The 24,900-nt window shown below is 39.7% G+C and overlaps 1 protein-coding gene across 1 annotated transcript; it reads left to right on the forward strand.

Annotated features, from left to right (window-relative positions):
• The first annotated feature begins 215 nt into the window (after positions 1–215).
• On the forward strand, positions 216–8,423 carry LOC100444957 (pyrin and HIN domain-containing protein 1-like). The gene is given in 6 exon segments (XM_063723837.1): positions 216–480; positions 1,734–1,852; positions 2,389–2,556; positions 5,272–5,694; positions 7,086–7,274; positions 8,172–8,423. Coding segments are annotated over 6 exon segments (1,416 nt in total).
• The last annotated feature ends 16,477 nt before the right edge of the window (positions 8,424–24,900 follow it).

Here is a 24,900-nt window from a genome sequence, read left to right on the forward strand (position 1 = left end):
CCTTTCTTATGGGCCACTTATTCACATAGGCATACATCTTCTTTTAAATTGTCTGTATACATGTGTAACACTATATACCATTTTTCTCTTGCAGGCTCACTTATATCTTTAGGCTCACTTATTCACATAGGCATACATCTTCTTTTAAATTGTCTGTATACATGTGTAACACTATATACCATTTTTCTCTTGCAGGCTCACTTATATCTTTAGAGATGGCAAATGACTACAAGAAAATTGTTCTACTAAAAGGATTAGAGGTCATCAATGATTATCATTTTAGAATTGTTAAGTCCTTACTGAGTAATGATTTAAAACTTAATCCAAAAATGAAAGAAGAGTATGACAAAATTCAGATTGCTGACTTAATGGAGGAAAAGTTCCCAGGTGATGCTGGTTTGCGCAAACTAATAGAATTCTTCAAAGAAATACCAACACTGGGAGATCTTGCTGAAACTCTTAAAAGAGAAAAGTTAAAAGGTAATTGGGAAGAGGGAACATCCACTCCCTGCAACGATCCCCACCCTTCCCAACCTTGATTGCAATGCCACCTTGGTCATAGCTGATACATCCCTTTCCCAATTTGTGACTCATTGGCCTTGACAATGTTGGTACTTCAGATGCCAACAAGTTGACAACTTATGGCATTCCATTACCAATGTGGATTGACGTATATCGGAGTTGAGGAGCAGTAAAAGAACAAAAAGGAGAGGGAGTTGAAAAGAGACTGAGACTTTTAGTACGTTTGAAAGATTACATAACAACAAAATAAAATTATAAAAATTGTTGTTTATATCTGAGATATGTACATTTAGCCAATTAATGTGTCCATTCTATTGAGAATATTCAACACATCATCATCCTTTATAATACAAAAGTTAACAATACTTATATGTAAGCATTGCTCCTGGAAGTATGAAGACCTCCCCTCTTGTCATATCATCGAGTTAAAATAATTAAAACAACGTCAGCCGGGCGCGGTTGCTCACGCCTGTAAACCCAGCACTTCGGGAGGGTGAGGCGGGTGGATCACGAGGTCAGGAGATCGAGACCATCCTGGCTAACAAGGTGAAACCCCGTCTCTACTAAAAAATACAAAAAATTAGCCAGGCATGGTGGTGGGCACCTGTAGTCCTAGCTACTCGGAGGCTGAGGCAGGAGAATGGCGTGAACCCGAGAGGCGGAGCTGGCAGTGAGCCCAGATCGCGCCACTGCACTCCAGCCTAGGCGACAGAGCAAGACTCCGTCTCAAAAAAAAAAAAAAGAAAACAAGTCAAAACTCACCATATCTCACCTCACAAACCTATTTAACATCTCCTTTCACTGGTTTCTGTAATTTAAATAAAATAGATTATCTGGAGAATATGACTAAGCAGTCAGCATCATGAGAACCTTACATTTTAAAAGGAAATGATAGAATAGGATTGGGAAAGGGTTTGACTGAGCACATGGAGTTCAGAGGACAGGAAGGATGTTCTCACTGCACAGGGGAGGAGTGATGAAAGCATTGAGGAGTGTGAGTCAGTGTTTGTGCCTTTGTTTCTCCTGCTGGCCTCCTGGAAGCCAGACTAGGACAATGCAATAGAGGTAGACTAAAATGCACCTGAACTCTCAAGCAGGAGCTAAGAGCAAGTAGTATTGAAACTGCTTCAGCTGTCCCCGATCATCTGCTCTGGGTTTATACATCTTCCTTTTTTCTGCATTAGTTGTGAATAAAATTGAATCCATTCCAGTCAAAGGAATAACCCCATCTAAAAAGACGAAACAGAAAGAAGTGGATCCTGCTAAACCTGCATCCACCCCAAGCAACCGTCTCACAGCTAAAGGAGCAGAGGAGACTCTTGGACCTCAGGTAAGCTTCAGGAAGAGGAGCAGGCTTCGAGTCTCACAGTGGAAGCTCTGCTGTGGCTCTTCCACTCAGTCTGTCCAGCAGGCAGTTATTTCTTCATATGTTTCCCATCAAGTTTCAGATTTATCAAATTACATAATAATTGATCATCTTTCTGCAAGTCAACAAGTTAAACGCTTTAGTAAACATAATGTAAATATATATAAAATAAATATAATATTTTCATCCCCATTAGAGAAGGATGTTAACTTGAGAGTCAGATAAAAAATGTTTGCCTATGTTTACAAAAGCCTAGTTTCTTAACTGCAAGTCAGCATATCCCAAAACACAAGTAATTAAAGAGTGATGTGTGTTACTTTCTCTGCTCCCTTTTTAAAAATGAAACCATCTATGTCCTGTTCTTTCCATTGGCCTGGGGATGTACTTAAGTTTCCAAGAAAAACAATTTATATATAATAAATATATTACCTTGTAATGAAAATGTGCTCTGCTTCATTTGACACTGAAAATAATTAACAAGAAACATAAAATACTTGTAGAAAAGAAAAAAACCATCTGAAGAAGAGACTGGAACCAAAAGGAGTAAGATATCCAAAGAGCAGACTCAGCCTTCCTGCTCTGCAGGAGCCAGCATGTCCACAGCCATGGGCCGTTCCCCACCTCCCCAGACCTCATCATCAGCTCCACCCAACACTTCCTCAACTGAGGTACACTCTTCCTGGTACCCTTTTGATTCGTTTTCTTCAACCCAAAATGTAGGAATCTGATTTCATCTTCTACTGAAAAATGACATCAATGATCAGCCAGTAAATCAAATGTATAGACTGAGAATTCACTGCATTTTAATCTTTTGCTTCCACAGGCATACTTGATGAACTTGACATTATCTCTGACTGCAGGAAGTTTTCTGTCCTGTGTTGTTTGGGGAAGAGACAGAGAGCTGCAGAATCTGGAACTTTCAGCAATGGACTCACTGTCTACTGCCCCCATCTATTACACACCCATTCCCTTTGCTCACTGATTTGTTCAAGTTTCTTTGGCATACACCATGCTCCTTTTTCCTTTAGGATTTTCACACACCATATTTCTTTCACCTTAAAACTTACCTGGCCAACCCTATCCACACTCTGGATCCCAATATTGAGAACTTATCCTCAGGGAATCCTCACTTAGACCCCTGCAACAGATTAAATCTTCATGGCATTCTGTTTCCTAGGAACTTCTTTCTTTTCTACTGTTTATGACAACTGAAGTTAATAAGTGTTTATGTTTCCCACCTACTCAAAGTAGTTCCAAGATTAGGGCTAGTTTGTAATTCTGTGGACCACTGTAAACCAGGGCCTAGTTCAGTGTCTGCCTCATGGGAAGCTTCCAATAAATACCTTTACTCAATGAAAAAATGAAAACCCAGTGGCTCATGCCTGTAATCCCAGCATTTTGGTAGGCCGAGGTGGGTGGATTGCCTGAGGTCAGGAGTTTGAGACCAGTCTGGCCAACATGATGAAACACCATCTCTACTAAAAATACAAAAAAATTAGCTGGGTATGGTGGCTTGTGCCTATAATCCCAGCTACTCGGGAGGCTGAGGCAGAGGAATTGCTTGAAGCAGGGAGGTGGATGTTGCAGTGAGCTGAGATCGCACCACTGCACTCCAGCCTGGGTGACAGAGCGAGATTCCATCTCAAAATGAAAAAGTAAAAAAAAGGAAACCATATTCTAAGATATGAACCACTACAGATAAGCAAATGACAAATAAAGGTCATCTGACTCAGTCAAAAATACCTATTGTGAGGCCAAAAGGTTGTAAAAACAAAGAGAAGTGACGGAATAGGGAAGAGAGCTCAGGAGTTTGGGAAAATGTAGGCAGGCAGAAAACGATACACAAAGACTTACAAATGAAAGAAAGTAAATTACAATTAATAATTGCATGATTCTGATAATCCTTATAATGCTGTACTCATCTCAAATTTGGACAGGTCAGCCTTACTATATGCATGTATCAGCAATAGTCTAAAAACTAATTGAAACTCTAATGAGCTTTATTATAAAAAAGAATGTTCTATATTTCTGATACACAATAAAGGGGATCAATTATGATGGGCAACAAGTGATGAAACCACAACACCAACCTTAATTTGCTCTATTCCCTTTTTTCTTACATTAGATTTTGTATTAATATAAGACTATTTCAGAAAAAAAGGAATAAATGCAGGCAAACCAGATCAAACTTAATTAACTTTACATGAAATTCCAGCATCCATAACATGACACATTTCTCTATATACCCTCTCATATTTACTCCTATGTATACACATATTTTTTCTGAAAATATCATCATGCAATGTAATGTCCTATTATGTCTCTCTGAGCAGTTATATGATCCCCTTCATGCAGGTCCTGTATTCATGTGGCTCCTTGTAAAGTAGCATATCAGTTACTATTAATATTCTCACGGATGAATCTATGGTTACTGATTAACTTGTGCTGGGAAAGGACTTTTCTGTTTTAGGCTGAATGGGTCACATGGATGAAAAGTCAGATCAAATAAAGTCCAATCACTCACAGATGATCACTGTATATGGTATTCCAGATCAGACCACTCCAGGAGCTGCTGGTTTGTGAATGAGGCCTACCTATTCCTCCAGCGCTTTTTCTTGAAATTGAACAAATTTCCCTTCATTAATGTGTTCTCCTGCAAATCAAGGAAACCTGGATGTTATAGAGAAAGGATATTAAAGACAATCCACTCTGATCCTTGGTTTTCTGTCAGCATGCTACCTCCTAGAGCCCTGACATTGAGAAAGGCTGCAATGGTGGAAATGACACTCTGTAGAGTGTCTGTAGCCTGAACCTACTGAGATGAGGGCATTATGAGGGGTTTAGCCCACAGGTGTTCTCACCTGCTTTAACAGCATTTATCTTAGGCAGGAAAAGTATGAGCTGTATGCTAAAAAGTGCCCTGTCTACATTGGTAATAACTAAACACTGTTGATGTATGTGGTTTGTGGTGGACACCCTTTACCATTTTTAGCGCTATTCAATTATATTTTGTCTATTTTTATGCTCTGGCATTTTAAGCTGGTAAGAATAAAACTGCAACTCATTATTTTATCCTAAATTTATTTTAAGTTAATTCATGATGATCGGCTCAGCATCCACTTGTCTTATCTTGGTATTATATCTTACATTTTAAGGATTATTCTGTTTAGAGAAAAGTCTTCTTTTACTATGTAGTCTCCTGTATTACTTCCTCTGGCTATGAGACTACTTCAGAATATCCTCTCCTTCCCTGTATCCTGGCCCCAGCTCTACACATCTATAACGTTTTGGGGCCCAATGTTGTGACTTGAGGTCACTGAAGAGCAATTCTGTATTCCTCACTCAAAAATTTCTTTTTTGTATTCCTTTTTTATCATGCACAGAGCCTAAAACCTTTGGCCAACCATTAGGCAACTGCCAGTAAAAATATTTTCCGAGAAGACCCAATGATCGTGATGGTACTAAATGCAACAAAAATATTTAAATATGAATCCTCAGAAAATGAGCAAAGAAGAATGTTTCATGCTACAGTGGCTACACAGACACAGTTCTTTCATGTGAAGGTTTTAAACATCAACTTGAAGAGGAAATTCATTAAAAAGAGAATCATCATTATATCAAATTATTCTAAACATAATAGTCTCCTAGAGGTGAGTGAAGCCTCTTCTGTATCTGAAGCTGGTCTTGACCAAAAGCTTGAGGTTCCAAAGGACACCATCAGAAGAGCAAAGAAAACTCCAAAGATCAATATTCTTCACAAACAAACCTCAGGATATATTGTATATGGATTATTTACGCTACATACGGTAAGGCATCAAAGCTGTTTTGTGGCATTTTCTACAATAACACTTGAAATTAAAAGCCCTGATGTGCTAAATGGAAGTTTGCATATTTACTTAACATTAGAACTCAGGACTCTCTCTAAACTACTGACAAGTAGATAAAGTCTTCTTCAAGGTTAAGACCAGGATTAGGAGAACTATTAATGTTCTCATTCTTTCCAAAATATCACCCTGAAGTTCTTTAGTAAAACATTCACTGAGAAACCTTGAGACTTCATCAGCTATGACTATCTATTATGAGTCATAATGATCAAAGATACTGAGGGATCTAGATCCATACAGACATAATACTAAACTTATTTCTTTGATTATAATCTCAATTGTAGCAAAAATCACATTGTTTTCATTTTGAATACAGTATTGTCCTTTGAGGCTTGAGTTCCAGTTTTGACAATCAGGGCAAGAAATGAATTGACTGTTTATACTTGGAAATCAATTGCAGTAAACAGGCAGAACAATGTTCTGACCAAATGAAATGCATTCATCAAAAAGTATTGAATGACTGAGAAATATAAATTTGGGTGATACTTGGAGAATCTGGTAATCTGTACTCGTATATTAGATATGTCACAAAAAATGAGCAGAATAATTTTTCTGATATGTTACTGTCAAAATTCATGAAACTAGTTAGCTTGAGACATTCAAACTCAGAAAACCATCTATACCTGGCTATTGATTCCAGTAATTTCTTAGATGACTGACAGCTCATGATCTGTTATATTTATTTTCTAGTATGACCTCTTATTTTACCAGCATTGCTTTCTGTACACACTCTTAAAGAAATTCTTAGAAATACACACCCAGAACGATGAGTAATAGCCTTGATGAGCAAGAAATTGGAATGTTTGAGCTTAAGGACCTGAGTTCAGGATGGGAGCAGATGTTGAAAGAGATTCAGTAAATGGAGAAAGTCGAAAAAGTAACTAGATAGTTACTAGAAGCTTGTTTTTTATTACAGATTCCTCACAACCTAGTGAATGATGAGTTGTAACAGATGCCCATTCTTTTTGCATAGGGGCAGAGGCCAAATAAGCCTACCAAGGACTTCAGGTTCCTTTCTATCAAGGTGCTTTGGGAAGCATAGTTGTCTTGGAGGTGAAAGAAGTTGAAATTGGGAAGATAACTCATTGCTCTAGAACTGTAACAGAAATACTTAGAACATTAAGGACTTAAACAAAAAGGATATTGAGGGAGAGCTCTGTGAGACCGTCTAGACTAAGGCATATGTATTGTATGTTGATACAGTACTAGGAGTTGCTGTCTTGCATCTTGTTTTTAATCTGTCACAAGAGACTTTCCCGTATGCACTGTAGTTACTATGTTCTCACAAACATGATATTAATTTTTTGTTGCAGAAAATTGTAAATAGGAAGACGACAATCTATGAAATTCAGGATAAAACAGGAAGCATGGCTGTAGTAGGAAAAGGAGAATGCCACAATATCCCCTGTGAAAAAGGAGATAAGCTTCGACTCTTCTGCTTTCGACTGAGAAAGAGGGAAAATATGTCAAAACTGATGTCAGAAATGCATAGTTTCATCCAGGTGAGAAATAAACAAACAAATATTAGTTTTCCAAAGATGAAAATCATTTGCTTTAACTTTTAGGAAACCATACTTCTGTTGTTTTACACTTAAAATTCTGCAGAGTTCATGAGAAACCAAATGATGCCCTTGCACTTACATTTAAATAGAGAAAATTATTAAAATATATTAGGAGACAGACAATTATCTTCTTCAAAAAGACATAAAACTTGTGCTAAATATTAAAATATTTTAAGAAATTAGGAGGCCACGGGCCTAATTGAAGTTAGTTATCAAAACCAAGTTCTTTGCCGTTAAGATAGGCTTGGAATATATCTTGCTCATTAGTTGCATGATATTGGAGAAATAGCTTACATATTCCTCATAAGATTGGTTTGAAAATTAAATTTGATCATGGATATACATTTTGTATCCCATTGCCTTCCTTGTACATTATGACAAACCAGTATGCACTAGATACTACTGCTCTTAACAAGGTAAAGGCAGACATTGGAAAGACTTCAGGAAGAGAAAATGTTGCATACAAATATTAAAAGTGAGAAACAGCATAGTGAGTTCTGTACAACTTTGGCATATGTGGAAAGGTATGAGAAATTCATGCAAGACAGGTAACAAGCAGCCCTTTTCTCATCTGTCTTATGCCATAAAGACAAAAATGGATTTCATTTTAAAAAATAAGTAAATAAAGATTTTATTTTACTAAGAATGTTAGATCATTCTACATTTTAGCAAAAAACTATATTGGCAGTTGCCTGGAGGAATACATTAGATAGAGGCAATCTTTGAAGGTAATGACATCTATTAGAATTTAATAAAGGATGATATTGTCACATATTTAAAGATGTTATGCTTTCCCTAATATTAAAAAAGCATTAAACAAAAAATGAATACTTTCAGATACAGAAAAATACAAACCAGAGAAGCCATGACTCCAGGAGCATGGCACTACCCCAGGAACAGAGTCAGCATCCAAAACCTTCAGAGGCCAGCAAAACCCTACCTGAAAGCCATCTCAAGACTCCTCAGATGCCAACAACAACCCCATCCAGCAGTTCCTTCACCAAGGTACAATATCCTGGGTCCCATGCCTCTTATCTCCCAAACATAAATTACGGGATCATTAGACTGTTGAAAGAGTTTCTCTTCTAATCCCTAACTGTGTACAATCTCTAGATAAAATTAAATCACCCATGTATTTACTGAATGCATACAGTGAGATACTACCACATGATAGTCTTTGCTATCTAAAAGACATTTATTTGTGCAATGATTGCTGACTGCAAGAGGGCTAGTATCTTGTGTTGCTCCACCTATGGGAAGGGTAATGGCCAGAGAAGTAGAGATGAAGACAAAGAGTGTCTTATGGCCCACATTCCAATTTCTTTCACAGATTTCCCCTTTGCTTATTGGTATTATTTCTGAATTTATTTTCAGCATTCCAAGTTGAAATAAATATTGGAAGTATGTATTTGGAAACATGCTATTTCATTGTTGGGAATCTATTTCTCCCATCTCATCACTGGCAAGAATTTCCTTAAATTTCAGATGCCAGCTTAAGTATTTTCCTCTGGCAAGTCCTCAATGATACAAGATAGCAGAACTGTTGAGTCCTACCCAGAATGAACAAAGTGTACTGTCATACAGAAGCCACTCTCCAGAATTAGATTCCTCTCATTCTTCTCTATAACAGAGTGCTTTTTATATATTACATAACTGAATTCTAGAAGTGGTAGAACTACGGAAATTAACCTATTAATGAATGGTAAAAAAATCTGTGAAAATAGAGAAAATTATATGATTGAGGAGACCTATGTCCTTGCTTTTGGAAAAAAATGTTAAAAAACACTTATTGCAAATGCTGAATTAGATTGTTAGGTATTTCTAAATTAACAGCCCTGAGGATTCTGGTTAACTTATGCAGACTGCAAAACAGCAGAATTCTACATCTGGAATTGTGGATTTGAAAGAATCCTTCTAGCACAGTGATTAGATAGATAGATAGATAGATAGATAGATAGATGGATAGAAACATAAAGATGGGTTTCCTACAATCTAAAGAACAGACAACAGGTACCCATTTGTCTATTTCCTTGACTAGAAAGACTTAGTTAATAAACACCCAGCAGACATTTTTAGAGTGAAGTTTGTAATTCCAGTTTCTGTGTATGAAGAAGAGGAGATTTAGGGAATTTACATTTATACAGACATTCCAGAGCACATTCACAAAGAGAGGGTCCTGTTAAAATGGATAAAATATTTATCATGTTGTGACTCATATTGAAAATTATTAACCAGAAAAAAATAATCTATTTTCCTCCCAACAACTAAGGACACAACCACTCAAACTCCTGACCTCAGTCTCCTAATTCAGCCCCAGAGATGAGTCAGCCTCAGCAAACTGCAGTGAAGAACTCATTTCCATATGGGTTCCAGCATCAGGTTTCTGAGTTATGCCCAAAAACCACGTCATGCAGTTTCTTACACAAGATACTATCTTGCATCTCCCATTCCTGTGCTTCACAACATCATAATTACTAGGGTGATTGGATCATGACAGGCACCTCATTGATCCCGACTGAATACAATCTCTTTATTTAATAAAATTTATCATCATTAGTTAAGTATATTCTTTGAGACCTTATTAGATTTTGTCTTTTGGTGTTTAGAAAGTATATGCTCATGAAATCATTCCTGGCTCAAGAGGATTACTGTGTTTTATTGGTCCAGGTGTAGAGAGAGATTGTGGGGATGTAGCCAGATAAAGGAAGATGAATACAAGAATGTGTTCATTATCTATATTCCAGTTACCTTTCATGCTTTCACTTTGTGACCACACCTCAGGTTTTATTTTAAACTATCCATGGTCTTTTCCAAATCAGAAGCTTTGACATAGATTGCTTCCTTTGTTGGGATCATTTTCTCCAGTCTCTTCTCTAACCCACCTCTCCAGCCTAAATCCCTTCCTAGGACAAGTCCTCACTGGTACCTGTGGGAGTTTGTCCTGCAGACCCTGACCCAACAACAGATGAATAACATACACTGACACAGATATTCTGCGTGTCAGTTTGGCTAAGGGTCCAGACCCATCACAGACACCAAGGAAGGTGCTGTAAAGAGTAGCAGCCACAGCCTCCACTAGCCAGCCCTGCGGACATTTATTTAGCACAGATTTAATTGACAAAGGCTTTGAGTCAACACACCTGTAGGTAATTAATCTGATCACCAACCCCCAAATAAAGAGGGATTATGCACCCACGGTTGATCAAAGATCGGTCTTAAGACCACATGAGTAAACAAGCTATTTAGATAAACTACCTTCCTTTGTACCCACTTTAAGCTATTTACTCAAGGTAAGGATTAGGCTGCTTTCAGCCATAGCCCTATCTTGAGACTTTTACAAAACCTTCCAGCCTTCCAAGAAGATTTGTGTCTATGTCCTATAACTTCATCTTAAAACTTTTCCACCCGCCTGACTGAACTACAACATGTCCCCCTTTTCTGTTTTCTGCATCAGGCTCTCTTGACTGAAGCGTACAGATGTGTGCAGCAACAAGTCTGTTGGGCGGGGCGGTCATTGCTGTTATTCTGGCTTTGCATCCTAGAATTAGCAAATAACATAAGACAATCATGAATATAATTAGCAGCATTCTTTTCCAGTCAAAGAGTGACCCCCAGGAGCAGGGTCAAACCAGTAGAGATAATCTTGCACACCCTTCCATATGGCTGTTTGTTGGGTATGTGGATTTATAGTGTGAAAGGATCCTAAAATTTTAGTTTTAAGTTGCTTTATGTCTGCTGTCAAATTGTCATGAAAGGTTTCCCAGAGGTGTTGTTTCACCTCATTCCAACCATGTATTGATTGATTCCATGGCAGAGAAATGATGCAGATATATTTATGCCCCCAGTCGCAGTTTCATTGCTGTCGGAATGCCAGTGCATTTTGTTGCTCCCCCACATATTCTAAGGCAGCCTCAAGGGCTTGCAGTAGTGCAAGAATCTTTTGATCTATACCTTGCTGTAAGAGAAGTTTATTAGACACATTTCTGACCATATTATCTACAAAAGCAGCTGTTTGTACTGATTCAGTAATAGATGCAACAGCCATACTAGCAGTTGCCAGGATGACTATGGCTGAGACCATAAAGGCTATCAGTGTGCCTAGGAATCTTTTGAGTCTGACCTGGGACAGGGGACGTTCTAAGGTGGCAAGGGCAGAGGAACCTTGCCAATCACGTGTCAAATTGACTGGTAGGAATGCCTCAGATTGTCTCCTTAATATCATAACACTAGCAATATTTAAATTAGATATATTGTCATTAGTGATACATGAGGCAAACCAAGCCTGTCCCTGCACCTGGGTCACAAAGGCAGAGTTTTGGGGTGTCATGGAAATATCAGTTCCCATAAGGAAAACATATGGATGGGGAGTGCAAATTAGGCACCGATTAGTGTGATTACAAGTGAAAGCTATAGTATAATTGTGACTGGAATTATGATATGTCCCATGCCAGGTGTCAGAGGAGGTGCTAAGATGTCCCAGGCACCATAAAGTTTCATGGGGTGACAAGGACTTTACTTGGGGTCTGGGATAACCCATCCCCCCATCAGCCCAAATCATAGGGGAACACGATGAGGTTACAAAACTGTGATTGATGTCATGATGGATGAGGACATCAGTAAGGCTGCCCTGCAAACAGCTGTGTGGGCTCCAGTCTAAGATGTTATAATTGCCTAGTTGGAGGCTATGGGCTTTTTCCCCATGACAGACCTCCCAGCTAAAGTGGAATTCATTACTTTCCTGGCTTTGTTCTTTAGCACAGGAAGGAATGTTTGGGAAAGCGGCATTAATTGCATTACCCAGTTTGAGGCTGCCTGCAGCTAAGACTGTTAAGGCATTTCTTTTGCCATGATGTAGCCACAATTGGGTTTGGGCAGGTACACATTAAGGGTTAGAACCTTTATAACTTACACACAGTGGAAGGATAGTAGAGTGATATGTAGTGTTATCTGGCACCTTATTCCAATGTGCGCCATTACTGAGAGACCCCACTGGGTGTAAATCTAACCCTCCTAGCCAAGCAATCAACTTATTAAAGGCTGGAAAGGGAGTGTCTGCTCAAGTGATGGGGCAGATCTAAGATATGAACCCAGTAGAGTTTAGCAGGTACAGGTTGCAGACAAAGCAAGAGCATAAAAAAGGAACAATACCCTAAGTGAGCTGCAATGTACAACAGAAAGCATAGCAAGAAGCAGAGTATCTGGAGTGAATGGTGTCTGTGTCCAGAGCAGGATTCTTTCAGCCTCCTAAGTTGTCCTCTTCAGCATCCCCCAGGTAATGTCCGGGGCTTGTGTCATCTGAGGAAGCCACATCGTCCAAGGCTGTGGGTCCTGCAGGGTTAGTTCCTTCATTTCTGGTAGCAGGTTGGGTCCTAGCCATGCCGTGATATGGCTTGATGTGTCATGCTAGAATCCAAAGAGGACCTGAAGGTGTGTGGACACAAGCATACCCTCTTCCCCATGTTAATAATTCACTTGGACCACACCATACATTACCATTCACATCTTTCCATAAAACTGAAGGTTTTATGCCTAGAGAGGTTTTAGCAAAGTGCTTTTCCACATCTGATTGAAATTTGTCATCTCAATTTTAAAAATTAAGCATAAATAAGGCTTGTGCCAATAGTGTGGCAGGGTGTTTACCCATACTCCCCCTTTTCTGCTTCTTGAGCATATTTTTAAGGGTGGAGTCGGCACGTTCTACTATGGCTTGTCTTTGGGGGTTATATGGGATGCCTGTGGAATGTTGGATATTCCACGTGTGACAAAATTGTTGAAATTGTGAGCTGGCATGAGCTGGACCATTATCAGTTTTAATTTTTGTGGGCCGTCCCATAAGTGCAAAAGTTAATGACATCTCCAGTGGATTTTCCAGGAAGAACATGTGCACTAATTAGATGAGTGTTAGTATCAACAGATACATGTACATATCTTAGTTTTCCAAATTCAGGGATGTTTGTAACATCTGTTTGCCATAACTGATTAGGTTCTAGTCCTCTAGGGTTAACACCTATTGAAGGAGGAGATGTGCCTGTGAGCTCGCAATCTGGGCATTGTAGGATAATTTGTTTAGCCAGTCTCTGGGTAAGTTGAATTTGCTTAGATAAGTTTCTCCAATTTTGATGGAAAAATTGATGCGATTAGGTGGCTTGGTCAAGCAGTGATGTCATAACCTGAAGGTCAGCTTGTCCATTGCCATAAGCCAATGGGCCAGGCAGTGAGCTGTGGGCTCCAATGTGTGTAATAAAAATAGGATATTTACATTGATCTAGCAATTGCTGAAGTCAGAGAAAAAGAGCACACAGGGCGGGCCCCAGAGTGGACTTAATTAGGGCTGTCTCAAGGTTCTGCAATAAATACAGTAAGCAGAATCCCTAACTATATTGATGGGCTGACAGGAAAAAGTTTCCAAGGCCAGTATCAGAGCCCCAATCTCAGCTCTCTGAGTGCTAGTAAACCCAGATCGAGTGATTGAATTATGTGGTTTCCATCAGACTGGCGCATTTCAGTGTTTACCCCAACCATCAGTAAACAGTGTTAAAGCATTAGATGTGGGGGAGTGAACTACTTTTGTAGGTAAAACATTTACTAGACTTTTTGGGAATGATGAAAATGAGTGAATCTCAAGGGCTATTAAGAGAGTATCATCCATAAAATGAATAACCTTGCAATCAGGAATTTTTTTTTTCTACTGGGGAGAAAAGTTTGCTTTTAATTGCTCCTTAACTAACTCATGGGCCTCTTGTAATTTCTCTCCCTTTAGAGGTTACCGTTTTATTTAAATTGGATTTGGAGAGAGTCATCTTAGGGGTAAGAGATAACAGTGGCCATTATTAGAAAGAGGTTTTATAAATTTTAAAATTTTTCTTAAATCTTAGCATAGAATTATAATCTGGGATGTCGCTTGTATACAAGGAGCACATGAAATTTTGCTGTGGTCCGCCTGTGGAGCTGGAGAGCTAAGCAGGCGGGCCCCAGGGTGATGGCTGCGTTGTGCTTGCCTAGGCACCACTTTTGCCTGTGTCGGGTTTTTTTTGTTTTGTTTTGTTTTTCCTGTGCCGCTCCCTCCTGCTGCCTGTTGGGTGGACCTTCCTGCAAGTGCCTCCTGCCCCTTGCCAGCAGGCTAGCTCCTGTGGCTTGGCCTGACTTCCTGTCGCTGCAGCTGCGCAGGCTGAGTACCTGGGAGCATTAGCTGGCTGTGGATTTGTGAGTTTCCCCACTGCCGATCCTTTCTTCCTACCTACTGCTTACTTGGCCTCACAACTCCGGCCTCTAATGCCTTTTAAAATCTTCTTATAAGCGTTAAAAAAATGGGTTTATGATTGCCTTGTTGATCTTGCATTACTGGACAGGCGAACGGCTCCCCTTTTAATGCCGCTTGCTTAAGACACGGTTCCATACCTGGAGCATATCCCGTCCTTTTTCCCATCTATTGGAGGAGGGGGCTCAGGCAAAACCTCCGCTCCTCTTTGTTCTTTTGGCTTGGTGATATTGGGGCTGAGAGAAGAGGAAGTGGTAAGGCAGGTGATGGTTCCTCCTCCTTCCCCTTTTTAGGCTCTTCTGGTTGCAACAAACCAGTGCCGCTCTAACTAAAGCCTATAGTGTTAGGGCTGTTGCTGGGACCCATTGCCCTTGTGCATAATGTTGTTTAAGATTTTTTTTTAAATTTTATTATTATTATACTTTAAGTTTTAGGGTACATGTGCACAAAGTGCAGGTTTGTTACCTATGTATACGTGTGCCATGTTGGTGTGCTGCACCCATTAACTCGTCATTTAGCATTAGGTGTATCTACTAATGCTATCCCTCCCCCTTCCCCCACCCCACAACAGTCCCCGGAGTGTGATGTTCTCCTTCCTGTGTCCATGTGTTCTCATTGTTCAATTCTCACCTATGAGTGAGAAAATGTGGTGTTTGGTTTTTTGTCCTTGTGATAGTTTGCTGAGAATGATGGTTTCTGGTTTCATCCATGTCCCTACAAAGGACATGAACTCATCATTATTTATGGCTGCATAGTATTCCATGGTGTATATGTGCCACATTTTCTTAATCCAGTCTATTGTTGTTGGACATTTGGGTTGGTTCCAAGTCTTTGCTATTGTGAATAGTGCCACAATAATCATACGTGTGCATGTGTCTTTATAGCAGCATGATTTATAATCCTTTGGATATATACCCAGTAATGGGATGGCTGGGTCAAGTGGTATTTCTAGTTCTAGATCCCTGAGGAATCGCCACACTGACTTCCACAATGGTTGAACTAGTTTACAGTCCCAGCAACAGTGTAAAAGTGTTCCTATTTCTCCACATCCTCTCCAGCACCTGTTGTTTCCTGACTTTTTAATGATCACCATTCTGACTGGTGTGAGATGGTATCTCATTGTGGTTTTGATTTGCATTTCTCTGATGGCCAGTGATGGTGAGCATTTTTTCACGTGTTTTTTGGCTGCATAAATGTCTTCTTTTGAGAAGTGTCTGTTCATGTCCTTTGCCCACTTCTTGATGGGGTTGTTTGTTTTTTTCTTGTAAATTTGTTTGAGTTCATTGTAGATTCTGGGTATTAGCCCTTTGTCAGATGAGTAGGTTGTGAAAATTTTCTCCCATTCTGTAGGTTGCCTGTTCACTCTGATGGTAGTTTCTTTTGCTGTGCAGAAACTCTTGTGTTTAATTAGATCCCATTTGTCAATTTTGGCTTTTGTTGCCATTGCTTTTGGTGTTTTAGACATGAAGTCCTTGCCCATGCCTATGTCCTGAATGGTATTGCCTAGGTTTTCTTCTAGAGTTTTTATGGTTTTAGGTCTACCATGTAAGTCTTTAATCCATCTTGAATTAACTTTTGTATAAAGTGTAAGGAAGGGATCCAGATTCAGCTTTCTACATATGGCTAGCCAGTTTTCCCAGCACCATTTATTAAATAGGGAATCCTTTCCCCATTGCTTGTTTTTGTCAGGTTTGTCAAAGATCAGATGGTTGTAGATATGCAGCATTATTTCTGAGGGCTCTGTTCTGTTCCACTGATCTATATTTCTGTTTTGGTACCAGTACCATGCTGTTTTGGTTACTGTAGCTTTGTAAAATAGTTTGAAGTCATGTAGCATGATGCCTCCAGCTTTGTTCTTTTGGCTTAGGATTGACTTGGTGATGCGGGCTCTTTTTTGGTTCCATATGAACTCTAAAGTAGTTTTTCCAATTCTGTGAAGAAAGTCGTTGGTAGCTTGATGGGGATGGCATTGAATCTACAAATTACCTTGGGCAGTATGGCCATTTTCACGATATTGATTCTTCCTACCCATGAGCATGGAATGTTCTTCCATTTGTTTGTATCCTCTTTTATTTCATTGAGCAGTGGTTTGTAGTTCTCCTTGAAGAGGTCCTTCACATCCCTTGTAAGTTGGATTCCTAGGTATTTTATTCTCTCTGAAGCAATTGTGAGTGGGAGTTCACTCATGATTTGGCTCTGTTTGTCTGTTATTGGTGTATAACAATGCTTGTGATTTTTGTATATTGATTTTATATCCTGAGACTTTGCTGAAGTTGCCCTACTTGCTCCCAGAGCTCTACATCTAGCTTGCCTTCTTTTAAGAACCATGGATTATGGGTAACAACAGTTTGCATTAGGTCCCTTAATTGAGCCTGTGAAACTGAGGCTCCACTAGCCTTAAGCAGGTATTTCAATACTTTTATATACTGTTTCTGTTGAGCTGGTAACTGTTGTCAAATGATGAAACCCTAGCCTGAACAATCCCTGTCCCCACCAAACTTGGAAATCCCAAGTGGGCACTAATGACTTACTGACTCACTGACCATGCAGTTTTTTTCACCTTTGCTTTTTGGAGGTCCGTTGCACTCCCTTTGCAGTGTTCCTCACACAGGGCACCAGCTGCAAGGGTCCATCCTGTGGACCCTGACCCAACGACGGATGAATAACATACACTGACACAGATATTCTTCCTGTCAGCTCAGCTAAGGGTCCAGGCCCCTCACAGACACCAAGGAAGGTGCTGTAAGAGTAGCAGCCACAGCCTCGACTAGCAGGCCCTGTGGACATTTATTTAGCACAGATTTAATTGACAAAGACTTTTGAGTCAACAAACCTGTGGGTAATTTGTTGCCGACGCCGCCCCTGTAGAAAGCAATTATGCACCCACAGTTGATCAAAAGTTGGCCTTAAGACCACATGAGTAGGGAGGAGCCAAGATGGACGAATAGGAACAGCTCCGGTCTACAGCTCCCAGCGTGAGCAACGCAGAAGGCGGGTGATTTCTGCATTTCCATCTGAGGTACCGTGTTCATCTCACTAGGGAGTGCCAGACAGTGGGCACACGTCAGTGGGTGCGCACACCGTGCACGAGCTGAAGAAGGGCGAGGCATTGCCTCACTCGGGAAGCACAAGGGGTCAGGGAGTTACCTTTCCTAGCCAAAGAAATGGGTGACAGATGGCACCTGGAAAATCGGGTCACTCCCACCCAAATACTGCGCTTTTCCGACAGGCTTAAAAAACGGCGCACCAGGAGATTGTATCCCGCACCTGGCTCAGAGGGTCCTATGCCCACGGAGTCTCGCTGATTGCTAGCACAGCAGTCTGAGATCAAAGTGCAAGGCGACAGCGAGGCTGGAGGAGGGGCTCCTGCCATTGCCCAGTCTTGCTTAGGTAAACAAAGCAGCCAGGAAGCTCGAACTGGGTGGAGCCCACCACAGCTCAAGGAGGCCTGCCTGCCTCTGTAGGCTCCACCTCTGGGGGCAGGGCACAGACAAACAAAAAGACAGCAGTAACCTCTGCAGACTTAAATGTCCCTGTCTGACAGCTTTGAGGAGAGCAGTGGTTCTCCCAGCACGCAGCTGGAGATCTGAGAACGGGCAGACTGCCTCCTCAAGTGGGTCCCTGACCCATGACCCCTGAGCAGCCTAACTGGGAGGCACACCCAGCAGGGGCAGACTGACACCTCACACGGCCGGGTACTCCAACATACCTGCAGCTGAGGGTCCTGTCTGTTAGAAGGAAAACTAACAAACAGAAAGGACATCCACACCAAAAACCCATCTGTACATCACCATCATCAAAGACCAAAAGTAGATAAAACCACAAAGATGGGGAAAAAACAGAGCAGAAAAACTGGAAACTCTAAAAAGCAGAGTGCCTCTTCTCCTCCAAAGGAATGCAGTTCCTCACCAGCAATGGAACAAAGCTGGTCGGAGAATGACTTTGACGAGCTGAGAGAAGGCTTCAGATGATGAAATTACTCCAAGCTATGGGAGGATATTCAAACCAAAGCCGAAGAAGTTGAAAACTTTGAAAAAAATTTAGAAGAATGTATAACTAGAATAACCAATACAGAGAAGTGCTTGAAGGAGCTGATGGAGCTGAAAACCAAGGCTCGAGAACTACGTGAAGAATGCAGAAGTCTCAGGAGCTGATGTGATCAACTGGAAGAAAGAGTATCAGCGATGGAAGATGAAATGAATGAAATGAAGTGAGAAGGGAAGTTTAGAGAAAAAAGAATAAAAAGAAATGAGCAAAGCCTCCAAGAAATATGGGACTATGTGAAAAGACCAAATCTACGTCTGATTGGTGTACCTGAAAGTGACGGGGAGAATGGAAACAAGTTGGAAAACACTCTGCAGGATATTATCCAGGAGAACTTCCCCAATCTAGCAAGGCAGGACAACATTCAGATTCAGGAAATACAGAGAATGCCACAAGATACTCCTTGAGAAGAGCAACTCCAAGACACATCATTGTCAGATTCACCAAAGTTGAAGTGAAGGAAAAAAAGTTAAGGGCAGCCAGAGAGAAAGGTCGGGTTACCCTCAAAGGGAAGCCCTTCAGACTAACAGCGGATCTCTTGGTAGAAACTCTACAAGCCAGAAAAGAGTGGGGGCCAATATTCAACATTCTTAAAGAAAAGAATTTTCAACCCAGAATTTCATATCCAGCCAAACTAAGCTTCATAAGTGAAGGAGAAATAAAATACTTTACAGACAAGCAAATGCTGAGAGATTTTGTCACCACCAGACCTGCCCTAAAAGAGCTCCCGAAGGAAGCGCTAAACATGGAAAGGAACAACCGGTACAGCCGCTGCAAAATCATGCCAAAATGTAAAGACCATGGAGACTAGGAAGAGACTGCATCAACTAACGAGCAAAATAACCAGCTAACATCATAATGACAGGATCAAATTCACACATAACAATATTAACTTTAAATGTAAATGGACTAAATGCTCCAATTAAAAGACATACACTGGCAAATTGGATAAAGAGTCAACACCCATCAGTGTGCTGTATTCAGGAAACCCATCTCATGTGCAGAGACACACATTAGGCTCAAAATAAAATGATGGAGGAAGATCTACCAAGCAAATGGAAAGCAAAAAGAGGCATGGGTTGCAATCCTAGTCTCTGGTAAAACAGATTTTAAACCAACAAATATCAAAAGAGACGAAGAAGGACATTATGTAATGGTAAAGGGATCAATTCAACAAGAAGAGCTAACTATCCTAAATATATATGCACCCAATACAGGAGCACCCAGATTCATAAAGCAGGTCCTGAGTGACTTACAAAGAGACTTAGACTCCCACACATTAATAATGGGAGACTTTAACACCCCACTGTCAACATTAGACAGATCAATGAGATAGAAGGTCAACAAGGATACCCAGGAATTGAACTCAGTTCTGCACCAAGTGGACCTAATAGACATCTACAGAACTCTCCACCGCAAATAAACAAAATATACATCATTTTCAGCACCACACCACACCTATTCCAAAACTGACCACATACTTGGAAGTAAAGCTCTCCTCAATAAATGTAAAAGAACAGAAATTATAACAAACTATCTCGCAGATCACAGTGCAATCAAGCTAGAACTCAGGATTAAGAATCTCACTCAAAACCGCTCAACTACATGGAAACTGAACAACCTGCTCCTGAATGACTACTGGGTACATAACGAAATGAAGGCAGAAATAAAGATGTTCTTTGAATCTAACGAGAACCAAGACACAACATACCAGAATCTCTGGGATGCATTCAAAGCAGTGTGTAGAGGGAAATTTATAGCACTAAATGCCCACAAGAGAAAGTAGGAAAGATCCAAAATGGACACCCTAACATCACAATTAAAAGAACTAGAAAAGCAAGAGCAAACACATTCAAAAGCTAGCAGAAGGCAAGAAATAACTAAAATCAGAGCAGAACTGAAGGAAATAGAGACACAAAAAACCCTTCAAAAAATTAATGAATCCAGGACCTGGTTTTTCGAAATGATCAACAAAATTGGTAGACCACTAGGAAGACTAATAAAGAAAAAAAGAGAGAAGAATCAAATAGATGCAATAAAAAATGATAAAGGGGATATCACCACCGATCCCACAGAAATACAAACTACCATCAGAGAATACTACAAACACCTCTATGCAAATAAACTAGAAAATCTAGAAGAAATGGATAAATTCCTTGACACATACCCTCTCCCAAGACTAAACCAGGAAGAAGCTGAATCTCTGAATAGACCAATAACAGGAGCTGAAATTGTGGCAATAATCAATAGCTTACCAACCAAAAAGAGTCCAGGACCAGATGGATTCACAGCCGAATTCTACCAGAGGCACAAGGAGGAACTGGTACCATTCCTTCTGAAACTATTCCAATCGATAGAAAAAGAGGGAATCCTCCCTAACTCATTTTATGAGACCAGCATCATCCTGATACCAAAGCCGGGCAGAGACACAACGAAAAAAGAGAATTTTAGATCAATATCCTTGACGAACATTGATGCAAAAATCCTCAATAAAATACTGGCAAACAGAATCCAGCAGCACATCAAAAAACGTATGCACCATGATCAAGTGGGCTTCATCCCTGGGATGCAAGGCTGGTTCAATATACGCAAATCAATAAATGTAATCCAGCATATAAACAGAACCAAAGACAAAAACCACATGATTATCTCAATAGATGCAGAAAAGGCCTTTGACAAAATTCAACAACCCTTCATGCTAAAAACTTTCAATAAATTAGGTATTGATGGGACGTATCTCAAAATAATAAGAGCTATCTATGACAAACCCACAGCCAATATCATACTGAATGGTCAAAGACTGGAAGCATTCCTTTTGAAAACTGGCAAAAGACAGGGATGCCCTCTCTCACCACTTCTATTCAACATAGTGTTGGAAGTTCTGGCCAGGGCAATTAGGCAGGAGAAGGAAATAAAAGGTATTCAATTAGGAAAAGAGGAAGTCAAATTGTCCCTGTTTGCAGATGACATGATTGTATATCTAGAAAACCCCATTGTCTCAGCCCAAAATCTCCTTAAGCTGATAAGCAACTTCAGCAAAGTCTCAGGATACAAAATCAATGTGCAAAAATCACAAGCATTCTTATACACCAACAACAGACAAACAGAGAGCCAAATCATGAGTGAATTCCCATTCACAATTGCTTCAAAGAGAATAAAATACCTAGGAATCCAACTTACAAGGGATGTAAAGGACCTCTTCAAGGAGAACTACAAACCACTTCTCAATGAAATAAAAGAGGATACAAACAAATGGAAGAACATTCCATGCTCATGGGTAGGAAGAATCAATATCATGAAAATGGCCATACTGCCCAAGGTAATTTATAGATTCAATGCCATCCCCATCAAGCTACCAATGACTTTCTTCACAGAATTGGAAAAAACTACTTTAAAGTTCATATGGCACCAAAAAAGAGCCCGCATCACTAAGTCAATCCTAAGCCAAAAGAACAAAGCTGGAGGCATCACGCTATCTGACTTCAAACTATACTAAAAGGCTATAGTAACCAAAACAGCATGGTACTGGTACCAAAACAGAGATATAGATCAATGGAACAGAACAAAGCCCTCAGAAATAATGCCACATATCTACAACTATCTGATCTTTGACAAACCTGAGAAAAACAAGCAATGGGGAAAGGATTCCCTATTTAATAAATGGTGCTGGGAAAACTGGCTAGCCATATGTAGAAAGCTGAAACTGGATCCCTTCCTTACACCTTATACAAAAATCAATTCAAGATGGATTAAAGACTTAAACATTAGACCTAAAACCATAAAAACCCTAGAAGAAAACCTAGGCACTACCATTCAGGACATAGGCATGGGCAAGGACTTCATGTCTAAAACACCAAAAGCAATGGCAACAAAAGCCAAAATTGACAAATGGGATCTAATTAAACTCAAGAGTTTCTTCACAGCAAAAGAAACTACCATCAGAGTGAACAGGCAACCTACAGAATGGGAGAAAATTTTCGCAACCTACTCATCTGACAAAGGGCTAATATCCAGAATCTACAATGAACTCAAACAAATTTACAAGAAAAAAACAAACAACCCCATCAAAAAGTGGGCAAAGGACATGAACAGACACTTCTCAAAAGAAGACATTTATGCAGCCAAAAAACACATGAAAAAATGCTCATCATCACTGGCCATCAGAGAAATGCAAATCAAAACCACAATGAGATGCCATCTCACACCAGTTAGAATGGCAATCATTAAAAAGTCAGGAAACAACAGGTGCTGGAGAGAATGTGGAGAAATAGGAACACTTTTACACTGTTGGTGGGACTGTAAACTAGTTCAACCATTGTGGAAGTCAGTGTGGCGATTCCTCAGGGATCTAGAACTAGAAATACCATTTGACCCAGCCATCCCATTACTGGGTATATTCCCAAAGGATTATAAATCGTGCTGCTATAAAGAGACACGAATCTATTCTTTAAATGAGCATCTCAACTTTTACAACATTGGTGCTAATAGTACCTAATTGATTTGAAGAAGGATTCTTTCTTTCCACTTGCAGATTTCCATTACAATGTTTTTGTCTTTTATTGTTCCTCTTGGTCTTCATAACCTTGAAGGAAAAATAAGAAGGACAATGAGATCTCCTACCAATTGAGATGAAGCTCTGCTTATAATTCCCTCATTATGCACAATGCCTGTTTTTCCCATTGGCTACATTATTCTTTTACTCCAGTCTCAATGGTCATTGCTTCTCTCTCTCAGTAATCTCCTTTAACTTATTACCATCTTTTGAGTCTGCTTGCTCCCAGCCGTGGTCTGGAGCCCGAATAGAGATATGCTCTCATGTCCATTATGGGTACATTTAAACAGAGCAGGAGTTCCACAAAGGCAGTGAGGCAGTACCACAGGTGACAGGGAATAGCTTATTTACTCAGTGCAAAACATTCAGGGAAGATTTTAATTAGGCAGAATGTTGGCAGGCGGATATTAAGTAAGGTTTTTCACAGTACAACTACTGTTGTTTCAATTGAAATGAAAGGATTGTTGAATTAGGGAATGAGATGTGGAACGATTTATGTGCATATATATATCTGGGTGCCTGATTATGTCACTATTTCCATTTTAATCATTTGTACTTAAATTTAACTTTGGTTAGTGTTATCAAGGCTCCTATTGTGAACCTTTGTGCTTGTCGTTAGTGTGCTTTTGGAGAATGAGATATTTAGTATGAGGTTATGGAGAGCCAGCCATGTTTTTTTCTTCTGTGCATCAGCAATTGCCCTTCACTAAAATATAGCAATTTTTGGTCTAAGATGAACTTATTCCAAGACTTCCTTGTTTATTTGAGTCTGACATGAGCTGTGTTGACCCTCTTCCTTGTTCAACTTATTTTTGATGCATATTATACGTATTTCCACTGTATCTTTGACCTCTCTGTGTACGTAATTTCATCCTCATTTGTAGCATCGTTTACCTGTAGTCACTCCCAAATATATATCCAACTTTTCTATGGCTCCATCTATGGCAATTTGATCTTCTCATTCACCTTGCTTAAGAATCTGCATTCTAAATCTACACAGCCTGGGCTGGAATGTCAGTTCCACCACTAACTGGTTGTTTCAATTGGTGTGTATTGCTTACATTTTCTGAGCATTGGTACCTTTTTCTATGACATGGGAATAATTATTATAGCTTCATTATTGTCTCACTTCCCCAAACATAGTGAGTGCTCAGTTTTCTATTAGTATAAGTGTAGAATTATACAATTATTTTAGATAATATCATCTAAACTCATAATTTTAACATGTATCTCTAAATGTACAAATGCATAACTCGCCAGTACAGAATTACATTTTTTGTTCCAGATCTGTTTATACAGATCTATGTATCTTCAGATTGATAGAGAGATATTTCTTAGATATCCAACAGGTAGCTCAAAGTCAACTTGTCCAAACAACATGTTTTCACTTCCTAGACTGTGCTGTTCTCTGCTTTCTTGATGTTAGTGAACAGTAGCACCATTTATACAGTTGCCTGGATAATATTCTTAATCATCTTTGAATGCTCCTTAAATCTTTTCTCTTTCTCAATATCATCACTTAATTAGTCACACAATCATGAGGATATAGCTTCAAAAAACATATTTTACTCCATTCGTCAAAGCCCTGTTTGACTTTCTCCTTCTTAAATAGAAATCTGAAGAAACCTTCTGTGGTGTCCTGGTAAACTAGCTGCCCAATTTTAGAAAATATCTATTTGTAGCATTTGCATATTTTGCTGCCATAAATATTT

The sequence above is a fragment of the Pongo abelii genome, chromosome 1, assembly GCF_028885655.2.
Source record: "Pongo abelii isolate AG06213 chromosome 1, NHGRI_mPonAbe1-v2.0_pri, whole genome shotgun sequence".
NCBI lineage: Eukaryota > Metazoa > Chordata > Mammalia > Primates > Hominidae > Pongo > Pongo abelii.